Source organism: Capricornis sumatraensis, chromosome 2 (assembly GCF_032405125.1).
Source record: "Capricornis sumatraensis isolate serow.1 chromosome 2, serow.2, whole genome shotgun sequence".
In the NCBI taxonomy this organism is placed as follows: domain Eukaryota; kingdom Metazoa; phylum Chordata; class Mammalia; order Artiodactyla; family Bovidae; genus Capricornis; species Capricornis sumatraensis.
The window spans coordinates 392507-405377 of NC_091070.1; the positions used below are offsets into that span (position 1 = coordinate 392507).

The 12871-nt window shown below is 41.5% G+C and overlaps 1 protein-coding gene across 2 annotated transcripts in view; it reads right to left on the reverse strand.

The window, feature by feature from the left end:
• Positions 1-1620: 1620 nt before the first annotated feature.
• Positions 1621-12871, reverse strand: part of GOLM2 (golgi membrane protein 2) — an 87590-nt gene continuing 76339 nt past the window's right edge. The window contains exons 9-10 of one of the 2 annotated variants that reach the window (XM_068963985.1): positions 10192-10359; positions 1621-3669 (exon numbers count right to left, since the gene is read on the reverse strand). In XM_068963985.1, coding sequence (XP_068820086.1) covers positions 3602-3669; positions 10192-10359 — 236 coding nt within the window. In that variant the 3' untranslated portion in view covers positions 1621-3601. The remainder of the gene's footprint in view (positions 3670-10191; positions 10360-12871) is intronic. The other variant, XM_068963986.1, reaches the window with a different exon arrangement.

Here is a 12871-nt window from a genome sequence, read left to right on the forward strand (position 1 = left end):
CCAGCGTCTCAGCTGCTCCCCACGTGATCTCCATCTCGGCTTGCACTCCAGCCTCTTTACACCTCAGGGAGCAGGGTGACTGTGGGGCTCAACTGCTCGAGTTTCTCCTCTGAGAAGTTTCAGTTTTGGGCTACCTGCAAACAGTTGCTTCATGTATCAACATCTTGTCCAATTCTCTAGTTGCTACTAATCCAGGAGGGCTAGTAAGTTACTAAATCACAGCCAGAAGCTGAACGCGGCCTTCCCTCAGTTTCTGATGTGGATCTAAGGAAGGAGGAGCAGCAGCGTCTCGAAGAGCCGCCGACCTGCCGGGAGCCTTGGTCGGAGCTCTGGGGTGGGGAGCTGGCCTGAGAGAAGCACGAGCAAGTGGAGAGCAGCGAGGGCGGGGAAGCAGGGCCGCCAGCGTTCAGTCCCCGCTCAGGCGTCCTCAAGCCCAGGAGGAACTTACCCTGTCTGCATTTGCTTACCTGGACCACGAGATTTCCCCCTTCCCGCCCCGTCATTTTTTCTGGGATAGTTGGTTTTAATTTTCACCTAGAACACTTAGTGAGGGGTATCTTTTAAAAGGAATTAGATGTAGTCCAGTTAGAATTGAATGTTAACATCCCACATGTGATGTTGACTCAATAACCTAAACTTTGAAAATGAATTCATGTCACATTGCCTTTTTGGAGCCGTATGGTAAAATATGTGAAAGAAGTTTCCAAGGTCAGTCATTAAGGAAAGTGACTGTCTGCCTCATACATATGTTTGTTTTTTTAAATTCTCTACCCTCATATTCTCGCAAATTTTATGAGTTCAGTTCAGTCGCTGAGGCGCGTCCGACTCTTTGCGACCCCGTGAACCGCAGCACGCCAGGCCTCCCTGTCCATCACCAGCTCCCGGAGTTCACTCAGGCTCACGTCCATTGCGTCAGTGATGCCACCCAGCCCTCTCATCCTCCGTCGTCCCCTTCTCTAATGAGAAGTCAAAAAGAGCATGGAATCTTAAGACTTTTAAATAAAGGGCTATGTTTGAGAAGTGACTTTACAGTCATATTCATATTTTCTCTGGAACCTTTTTTTTTCATGTATATTTTATATCTGCATTTTCTCTTTATTGGGTCAGTAGCAAATAACCCCGGAGAAGGCAGTGGCACCCACTCCAGCGCTCTTGCCTGGAAAATCCCATGGATGGACTGAGCGACTTCACTTTCACTTTTGACTTTCATGCATTGGAGAAGGAAATGGCAGCCCACTCCAGTGTTCTTGCCTGGAGAATCCCAGGGACGGGGGAGCCTGGTGGGCTGCCGTCGATGGGGTCGCACAGAGTCGGACACGACTGAAGCGACTCAGCAGCAGCAGCAGCAGCAGCAGCTAACCTGAACTTATGCGGTTCTCCCTGTCTTACCCCTTCCATCCTGCTTTTAGCCTCGTTTCTATTATCCTTGCTCATGAGACTCTAGCCTCACAACTGCACTGTTTCAGTTATATGAAAATCTGATTATCTGGAACTTTATAGACCTTGGAACCTTGGAACTTTTTCTTTATGTTGGAATAAATGTGTTGTATATGAATAAGAATCAGAAAAATAGGAAAACAAGTTTAATTTTTAATTTATTAGAACCCAGTAAGTGATGATTTTAAAAGCAGAGTTTCCATCAAATTAACACTGAATTCAGGGCAAAAATACATTTAAAAAACATAAACTGTAAGGCAGAAGTAAAACAGTATAAAACCAGGGTGTCTAACACAGACTGTAGAATGTGAGGACTTGAAGAGATTCACATAGCATTTCATAGCACTAGAATGTTGCTCCAGTCAGAAGTGTTACCAGTTGATCCAAGGTTTCTCAGTTTATAAAACGTCTAGACTGCTAATTGAAGAAATTCTGCTGTGTAAGTAATAGCTACTATAGAACCAAGTGATTGTTTTTATGACAAAGGAACTAAGGCAGGAAATTCATGGTTTTCATTTGTAAATATTTCACAGTATTTAAATATAAAGTGTCACTGGGGATATGTTTTAGGTTCATCTTCCCACCCTAACTTCCAGAAGGGAGACATCACTTCCCTTTAACTCCATTTTAAAAAATGCTGTAAACTATCACTATAGGCCTGACTCTACTCACAGCAAAAGCATGAATTACTTACTTGGATAGGGTAGAAAAAACAATTTTAGTAAATCACTACATCTTTTCTTGGTTGCTAAGTAATTTTAAACAGAGATCTAAGAATTTTTACACCTCCAATAAGTGAACCATCTTTTTTTTAAACCTCTGTAAGTTTGAATTTTGACTAGAACCTGAGTTATAGGGGGGTAAAAGAAAAGCATCTCATGTTCATGTGCAATTAACAGTAGCCCTTCTGAAAAAATAGAGTTAACAAGTTTAAACTTCTCATGATCCAAACCTTTTATTTAGGGGGTGGGGGATAAGATTTAAGAGTGCCTTCAATCAGAAAATAAGGATTAGCTAGCTTACATATTCTACTGAAGGGTGTCAAAAAAGACAAATGCATTTAAAATAATTTTTAAGTCTAGCAAATACGAGGTTTATGGGCTCTTAACTAACATATTAAGTAGATAGAAAGATTCTCCATCTTCATTACAAACTTTTAAGCTATTTTAATAAAATGGCTATAGACCTCACTGTATTTCTGTTTGTCTGTGCATTAATAAAAACCTGTTAAAACTGCTGATTTAATACTTCTGAAAAAGTCTAGTCAAATAAGGTCACTAAAACTACCAGAGAAGCTTTGAAATACCGACTGAAAATTCATTTCAAGGATGATTTAGCCTCTTTCAGAATCTGGCATATAAATCATTAATATCTTCACCAACTTTAACTCTGAAAATATAAAAATTTTAGCCAGTAACAGTTATAGTTAAACAGTATTGATATTATGTGAAAAAATAAAAATAGATCCTCAATCATGCGTTTCACAATTTCATGAAGTAAGGTAAGTATAACTCATCAATACTGTTACATCTTGGCAGGTTTTCTCCGCTCACATCAGGCCTCAGCTGAAAGCTTATCTACCAAACACACCAGCACTCACGTGGGACAGGAACAGGAGGGAGTTCTGCCCGTTGCTGCCCAGTGTTTGCTTCAGGTGCCCCTCTCTCTTATGAAACTATTCTGGGTCTAACTCCTTGAACAGCATGAGAAGAGAGTGGATAGAACAGAACACCCGCTGGGCTAACAAGAGTATGTTCGTGCATAAAACGTTTCTCAGCTGAATAATTGTTCTCACTGTGGCTCTGCTATGCGCAACATATGAACGGGACAACCGCTTTTCCTGTCTGTCTACTTGTGGGAAGATTAGGCTCAATCAAATGTAAAATATACATTAGTTTGCTTTAAATGCAAAGATTAAAGTTTCCCTTACTTTGTTTTTGGCTCAACTGTAACATAAGTCCAGAAGTCTCTGCTTTAATAATACAATATGAAAAGTTCACATATGTACATGGGTACATTCTTTCATTAAAGTGTTTCCTTAAATCTATCTCAATGTATCTTTACAACTGATACAACTGATCTTTACAACAAAAGTCAAAATCGACGAAGTAGAAATGGTTCCATTTTACAGCACTTTAGGTTATCTGAAGTCTTCCTTCACGGCTTAAAGGGCATCGTTGAAACGCTTCCCATAGTCTGCAGGGCCCATTTGAAGCTCTCGCTCTTCATCATCTATAAGGAAAATAATCAGAGATCAAGAATATTAATTTTTAAATCACTTGCAAAAATCCAATCAAATAGTGTATTTTTTTTTCCCTTCAGCCCACATGAGTTTCTATCCCTTATCTTACACCTGCTGTAGATGCTGCTCTGTTTCTTAAGATGCTCCGTTAATGAGTGAAAAGTCTGTGACTGTTTTAGAAGATCACTTAATGTTAACAAATCTTTTGATGATAGAGAAGAAAAAAGCAAAGGAAGGGAAGACAGGAAGGGGAAGAGGAGGGGAGGGGAGAGAGAGAGAGAGGAAGAGAGGAAGGTGCGAGAGGAGACGAGGGCAGCGGAGCCGGACGGCCAGCAAAGCCGTCGGGTCCCAGGGGCGCTGAGGAGCTGGTCCCCTCACGCGCACGCTTGCTTTCTACGTACACGGAAGTCAGTCCTTCAACGCTTTGATGGCAATTGTTCTTTATACATTTTCATGCCTTTAAAAAACAAACATTTTTTCTAATAGTACAATTAATCCATAACCATCATGTAAAAATTAGAAAATAAAAGGAAACTAAAAGTTACTCATAGCCCCCATATTTTAGTGAATTTCTTTGCTCCTCTCCAAATAGCTTACCAGCAACTGCCAAAATGGAGTATATTAACTAAAAAAAACACTTTTCTTGACCCCCCAAAAAAGAGAAAAAAGTGTTATAAAATATAACTAGACACTAACATCCTCAAAGTCACTTTTAGTAGCTATACTAAACGACTTCCTATAGCGCTTCAGAATCTGACTTATTTGGCTTCTGACAGGTTTCTCTGGGTCCCGGGCTATCACCTGTCACTTCACTACTCCCGGCGTAACTACCGAGAACAATCTTCCTTCTAGCTTCATAGTTATTTCTATCTTCAGGTTTTGAAATAAGACTGCTCACAGTATTAAAGTTAGTATTTTAATTAGAGCTTAAGAGGCTCTATATTTTTTAGTACATGGTTTTTAATGACATCTTTTGGCTCCTTCACAGCCTTAAAAATAACTTTCATTACCTTTTGGTTCAGTTACAATGACCCAATAGATTAGTCTTTGACAGACTGAAAGTATTCCTATCATCACTGGGAAATAAAATTTAAAGAAGGTTAGATGTCGGACTCCAAATTCATGTTCACTGTAGCCGTCTCCACTCTTCCTTGTGGCGGACGGGCTCTCTCCTCTCCGCTTCTCCAGGGTGGTCTGCGGCGACGCTCTGCTCAGGAAAGACGCCCTGTGCTGTGGGTGCTGTGTACGTAATGTGCCAAGCAGTGTGCCAAGCAGTGACTGCTCAGTCTCGTCCGACTCTGTGACCCCGTGGACCGCAGACCCCAGGCTCCTCTGTCCGTGGGGTTCTCCAGGCAAGAGTACTGGATGGGTTGCCATCCCTTTCTCCCCAGGTAGTGCATGTACTATGTATTAACCTTCCACAATGACATGTTCTTACTTCTTCTTTACAGTTAGTCGTTAGCAATGCCAAACAACCTTCTCTCACCCTTCAATAACTTTCCTGTTAGATTGACAGAAATTCTCTTTTAGAATTGCAGGTGACCATTCTTCATACTCTAGCAAATTGATCTCATACTTTAAATACTGTAATTCAATAGGAATGATAACCCCAAATCTGTTATTTGCAAAGGCTGAAATTATATCCATAATCACATTTGTATTTTAAAAATATACTAATCATTCTCTTATTAAAGAACTCTTTGTACCCTAAGAAATTATCTTGGTTTTGAAAGAGAAATGATCACAGGTACCTCTGTGGAAAGCTCTCCTTAAGACCCATGTTATGGGAACCCACTGCACGGCTATGAGCACATCTTTCGGGACTTTAGCCACTAGACGAAAACAGTCACCACAGAGCAGTGGGGAAGGCTACTATATAAAGGAGAGCTTCTAGAAAAGTAGCCGGGAATTGTGAAAAGGAAAAATGAGATTGCCTTTGAGACTTGAAAATAAATAATTGTAAAGAGAAAACAAGAGCAAAGTTATGGGAACAGAAAACTGAATTCTAGTCCTGGCTGAGGCACTTAACAAACTTGACCTTATTCCTAAGCCTCTTTAGACTCCTAATTACCTTCTTGGTAGAATAGGGATAACAACTATTTTTCCTACTTCAAAGTATATTCATGCATAGGAAGGCAGTCTTTACTTCTGAAAGTCCTCTGTAAACTTAAGGAGGGATCTGTTGGTTTCACTCATTTATGCTTCACAGCACATTCTAACATGGTGTCTCCACACTGCTGCTCATCGTCTCAGGACTTCCGCCTGCCCTTCTCACACCGAGCCAGCATCTACAGGGACTCGCGCTCACTCCCAGTGGAGCTGCTCTAACCAGAATTCACGTTCTACCAACAACTTCTTTGCATTTATCTATAAATACAACGAAATTACCTAACCAAATCTGATGTAGGAGAACAGCCACTAAATATAATTATATGGACTAATATTTTATTTCATTTTACAAAGCAGCAAATCTGTAAATAACTCAGCAACATAAAATGACTATTAAATATAAAGATACTTATGATTTATCAAATAATTTCTAAACTCGCTCTTGAGTCAAGAAAGGACCACCTCCAAAAGGCAAGCTCTACCAACCAAGAATGCCTTGGGGAAATAAGCAGCGAGGCTCCATTAAAATGTACAGGTGAATACACAGGCTAAAATGCGACTGTCCTGTAAAGCATGCAAACCAGGGGAAAAAATTCTGTAATTGTTTTATTTTTTTTAATTATTTTATTCAACAAACACTTATGTAGTGCTTACAGTGTGAAAGACCCTATTCTAAGTGCTGAATAAATATTTTAATCATGTAATCCACATAACAGTTGCTGAGTTAGGTAACTATATTTATCCCTGTTCTACAGTTGAGGATTCTGGGGCACAGAGGTATAGGTGATTCACACGGTCACAGAGCTAGTAAGTGGTGGAGCTGCGATTCAGAAGCAGTCTGGCTCCAGAATCCAGGGATTTGGGCCCTATGGATTCTGCTCAGTGGTGTGCACTCCGTATCTATTCCACAATATGGAGCTTCTATAGGGTTAGAGAAAAGAGGAAAGGGAATCTGTAACATCCATGTCCTCACTGTAATGAAAATGACGTAGAGCATCCATCCAGCAGGTGCGCAGTGTTTCCGGATTTCATCGCTTAGTTAACTTTTTCATTGTTGTTTCATTGGGAAAAAATGTTTCTAGCAATGTAAATTAAAAAAATTTCTCTCAGTCAGGATGCTTCAGGAAACCAGGAATTAAAAATCAAACCGGGACTGTAAATACAGGAAAAACAGGCTTCCCTTAATTCTGCAGGAAACACTGCCGGCAGTACTGACCCAAAGTACCAACATGCAGCGACAGACATCAGAGAGAGATCTGGGCTGCTTCAGCTCCCTGTTGGCAGTGAAAGTGAAACTCGCTCAGTCTCGTCCGACTCTGCGACCCCCATGGGCTATACAGTCTATAGAATTCTCCAGGCCAGAATGCTGGAGTGGGTAGCCGTTCCCTTCTCCAGGGCATCTTCCCAACCCAGGGATCGAACCCAGGTCTCCTGCATTGCAGGTGGATTCTTTACCAGTTGGGCCACAAGGGAAGCCCAAGAATATTGGGGTGGGTAGCCGTTCCCTTCTCCAGGGCATCTTCCCAACCCAGGGATCAAACCCAGGTCTCCTGCATTACGGGAGGATTCTTTACCAGCTGAGCTAGAGACGCTGTCAAAGCCTGCATTTCATAATTCAGAATTTCAGAGACCAAAGTCAGTGTCCTTAGCTAGAACCTCTGAAGCTAGAACCTCACTCCCACAGGTAGAATCTCTAATACAAGGGACCCAACAACAGCTTGAGAAAAAACAAAACAAACAAAAAACCTGCTCCTAATCCTATGGTGAGTAGAGCGGGCCCCTAATGGGAGAACCGTTCAAGTGCTTCTAAAGCGCAAGCTTCAATTTTTGACATCTCTGCCTGCAGAGTTTCGGTGGTGGCATAAAGTTCCTACTTTCTTTCCAGGGTTTGGGGAAAGATGTTGTTTTAGGCATGCTGAAATAGGAAACACATTTGTCCCTAACACTTGTATATAGTGATTCCACCGTGAATGTGACCACAACATTTTAGAACTGAGAAGGGCCATCTGTTTATTTCAGTTCAACACGCTCACATGCGGACGAAGAAACGGTGGCCGAGTACAGAAGACCCGAAGAGCCACACGCAGCCTGGCTCCCGGCTCCGCGGCCAGTCGCGTTTCCCGTCTACTGCCTGCTTTGGCTTCGCGTGCAACCTGACCCGGGAACCCAACTATTACTTCCACATGGAATCTGCGGATGAATTCTTTTAACTACTGTAATAGTAATCACTGGAAGTACATGTTGTTGATAAGCCAGAGAAGAACCATAATTTTCCCTCCCACGTTTTAGACAGCTAATACTATATCTAGAGAATCTCTGAAACCTATTTAAAGTTATCCGGGTTTCCGGAATATTCCTGTGCAGTCAGCTCACACACACTCCTCCCTCCGCGTTTGCTGGAGCGCTGCTCTGGCATCTTTCCGCCCCTGTGGTGGAGGAGCCCCGGGGAAGCTGCCCTACCCTGCTGCCGCTCTCATCTAGTGAGCCTCAAAACGGGATAAAAAAAGTCAGATGGCAACGCCCTGCTCAGGTAAGACCCACGTGCAGATGAGGAAGCCCCTGGCACTCACCCACCCCCGCCCTCCTGAACTGCGGGCATCCCCGCAGGTCGTGCCCCGTGCGCGCCAGAATCAGGGGCCTTATCTGCCGGTGGAAGGAAAGGCAGGGCTGGCGGAGGGCCGGGGCCCAAGGGGGCAGCGGCCGTGAGGACCAGGGGCGGGAGGGAGGGGAGCGGGCAGGCGCCGGAGACCAAGGCGGCCGCACGGAAGGCAGAAAGGCAGCGAGCGAGGGCCCGCGGCCAGCACCAGGAAGGGCCGTGGGCGCGAAGGCAGCGGACAGGAGAAGCGAGCTCGGGGGTCGCTGAAATAAACGGCGCTAATAAAAACGGCAGAACGGCCCAAGGGGATGGCAGGAGAGCAGAGTGCTTAAAGCTAACCAAGCGAGGCTGTAGGACCGGAAGCTAGTGGGCGGTTGGCCAGTCACAGTCACAGGGGTAAAAGCTCAGGGGGACAGGCGCAAACTGACCAGTTAGCAGCGTTTACCAAGGGTCCTATGGGTGCTAAGGGCTATTGGGGGGGTGTGAAAATGAAGGCAGAAAATGACGCGAACAAACTAGACGGAGAAATAAATGGAAATTCCTGCCTTCCAAGAGCTTACAGGCTAATTGGCGATATGATATGCATGCATGAGAAAACCTTAAGACATCGTTACAATAATTGCAAATAGATATAATCCAAACAGATTACAAAAGCAACGAGAAAGAAACGGTAAGATTTATGAAAAACGGATGATACTAGAAAAATGGATGAGTACAATTTTCTCAATGATACCAAAAAGTGTTTGAGAAGGTCTCATTGATATATCCTTATATAACTATAAATCTCTACTCCCAACAACCATTCTTCTAACACTAGACTGTACTATCAAAGTAATGCCTAGGTGGAAGTCCGCGTCACTAGTTCCCCTTTTTCTATTAAATATGTAACATTCTAGGACAACTCTATTTTCTTGAGTTTTACAGAGATAATTCTTCTCAGGAACCGAAATAAAATTTAATTACTTTTAAAAGAGTTAAGAAAGAAATCAAGACAGGTTACATTGAAAAATACTTCATGCAATGTATTATAAAATTGAATACATCACACATTAACTTCATAATCAATTTTTATAAAGAGAAAAAGCTCCAGAAATACTACTAAATGATAAGCAGGCAGAAAACAGGCCTAAGAACTCGCAATAAGCAGCACACTCGGACATGCATGCATGGGCAGGGTGCGTGCACACGGGCGGACTCTGGACTTGCACTAAGTTAAAATCAGAAGGGACACGGTTAACAGGGGAATGTGTTGAATCTGTGTATTAAACATAAAACAGACAAGTCTTCACAAACTGGTAAGGATAAACTTTAAACCTCTCAGAAAAATTTTAAAAACAGACTTCCTCTGCTGAATCATTAGTGAAATAATCTTATCTTCAGTGTGGAAGAGACCATTCCCTTTGTGGCTGTCTGGTCAAAATCTGTACCTAGAATGATGAAATGTTTTCAGATGACAAAATTGGAAAAGAATTATCTTCTGGGAGTATTTGCCTTAGGCAAAGTCTGGAGCCAGTTTAAACAATTTAGTGCTAAAATTTCTGAAGTGTTTGAGTTTCAAATTAACTAAAGTCACTAAAACATGTAACATAATAACTAAAAATGAAAACAATTAAAATGATCCATTTAAAGATCTGTAAATACCACTACCACAAAATGGTTTTCAAAACAGAATTGAAAAACTGCACAGAATACCTCTCTGTATGAAGATCGTACTGCTAATACGTGGGGAAAATTCTACACAAATTCAACCAAAAAATTTAGGAGGTGGGTTTCACGGTCACGGCATGGAGGCCAGGCCCACGCTCACCTTGGACGTCTTCCTCTCCACCATCACCATCTTCTTCCTCATTGTAAGCCAGCTCAGCCTGCTTGTCTGCCTCATACTCACCTACGTTACCATCATCCCCATTATAATCCGCCAGTTTAGAGCCATGCTGCGGATCAACAGGGGATTCATTCTCATCAAAGAATCGGCCTGTGAAGTAGGCAGAGGGTTAAATCAAGAGTGAAGGGAGAAGAAAAGAAGGGGCCTATACTGGAGGTAGGTCAGAAAGCAGACAAGTGAACCCTGGCAACTTTCAGGACACGGTTATAAAAAAGATACATTTTCTGAAGGTTATCTAAGATAAAAGGAAATAAGAGTGAAGACCGAAAATAATTTTAAGAATTGCCCCTGTGTATTCACTTCGGTACTTGCTACTTAAGGTCTGAATGTTTTCTTAAAGAAAAGGGCACAATTTTCAAAACTGTTTTCCTAATAACCAACAACTTCTCTGATAAAAGTATTTGTCTAACTTAATAGTTTAGGAGAAGAACCAAAAATTTTATGAGTAGACATAATACGTATATGAAACCTGTAGTCATTTACTGTTTTATACAATATTACTTTCCAGGAATAATTTTGATAACTTTTCTTATCAGAATAAATGAGTACCATGTAGGCTTGTAGAAACCATGCAGTTTCTTTTCGGAAAATAAGACAAACTAACATACTGGTGAGCTATCTTAAGTTTCTTCAGCAATAGTGATTCACCATAGCCATGCATTTCCAAGGAGGTACGGCAAAGAGTAAATTGTTAGAATCCCTAGTAGTGTGTGTTTTGAAAAACATCCCAAGTAATTCTGATCTATTCTTTCTCATTTCCCAAACCAGACTTCTGAAAGTCAACGACAGGGAGGCTTAAGAAAGTTGACCTACACAAGGCTATTATCTTGCACACATTCATAGCAACTAGAATCAAGAAGAGCAATAGATATAACATGTACTGTAAAAAGCTATTCAGTAAATGGACATCAAAAATAAAAATGTTACGCAAACTAAGATCTGACTCCCAAACACAAGTTAAACTCTGTTTGACATTAAATTTAAGTAGCATAAAAGTAAATTTTATTCCAATCCCTAAAATATGGATATCATTAACTTACTGATGATTTAAGACTTTTAGAAATTATAAAAACTCTGTGATAGGTTTACAATTTGGGGAATTATATTTTAAAAATTCACACTGCAATGAGACAAACTTCCTCTGCTTGTTAAGTAAGGTTAAGTTCAAAGAGAAAGAATTATGGAGGTATTGGTCAATTGCACAGATGGCTCACCAGGTCATCAGGCCAATATATTTTTAATTGCTGAATAGAGAGTCAATCAGAAAATATCCAAAATACTTAAACAGCTTCTATAACTCAATATCAAAAACACAAACAACCTGATTAAAAAATGGACTGAATAAACACTTTTCCAAAGACATACTGATGGCCAACAGGCACATGAAGAGATGCTCAACAATGCTAATTAGGGAAATGCAAATCAAAACCACAATGAGGTATCATCTCACACTGATCAGAATGGGTATCATAAAAAAGCCTATAAATAATAAAGGCTGGAAAGGGTGTGGTGGAAAAGGGATCCTGGTACACTGCTGATGGGAATGTAAATTGGTGCAGCCGCTATGGAAGTTCCATAAACAACTAAACACAGAACTACCGCATGACCCAGCCATTTCACTCCTGGGCGTGTATCTGAGGAGCATGCAGACACCGAGCCAAGAAGGTGGATGGACCCCCCTGTTCACAGCAGCATTGCTCACAGTAGCCATGCTGTGGGAGCACCCTAATGTCCGTCAGAGGACAGACGGATAAAGAGGATGCGGTGTGTGTGCCTATGAGACATACACTAACTATAAAAAAGAAGGGGCTGTTGCCATTTGCGACAACATGGATGGATCTGGAGGACATTATGCTTCGTGAAGTCAGACAAAGATACATACTCTATGTGATCACTTGTACGTGGAATCTAAAAATCAAAACAAACTAAAGAATATCAGAAAACAGAAAGAGACTCACAGATACAGAGAACAAGTCAGTGCTCACCAGAGGGGAGAGAGGCGGGAAGCACGAGATAGGGGAGCAGGAAGTGCAAACGGTCACGTATAAAGTACGTGAGCCACGAGGACGCACTGCCCAACACGGGAACACAGCCAACACTGTATAGCAATTTTAAGTGGAGTAGAAACTATAAAAATGTTGAGCCACCATGTTGTACATGCGAAAATAATATAATACTGTAACAGCTATACAGCAAATAAAAAATAGTCAAGCAGTTTTTCTTTTAACTAAAAATAGCTAAAGAACAAATCATATTCACATAGGGGTTTTGAGCGGAGCCGTTTACAAGAGGAAACTGAAGTAGAGGGGCTAACAAGAAAGCACAGAGAGTCATCTTAAATCTGTTCCAGAATAGAGCTGGGCATATACAATAAACATGTAAGCTGATAAAAAGAGAGGGAGAGAAAACAAACGGACACACAGGAGTTAAGAAGGAAAAGAGAGCAGCATGAGAAAAGACGCTCTTTGTGAGAAAGACAACCTGCCTTCTGATGGCAGCGATGCAGAAAAGGACAATCTGGTGGCTATGATTCTCTCTCTAATGATAAAGCAAAAGATGCCAACATAAGAAGGGAAAAAGGGATTTACAGAAAACTACCTTT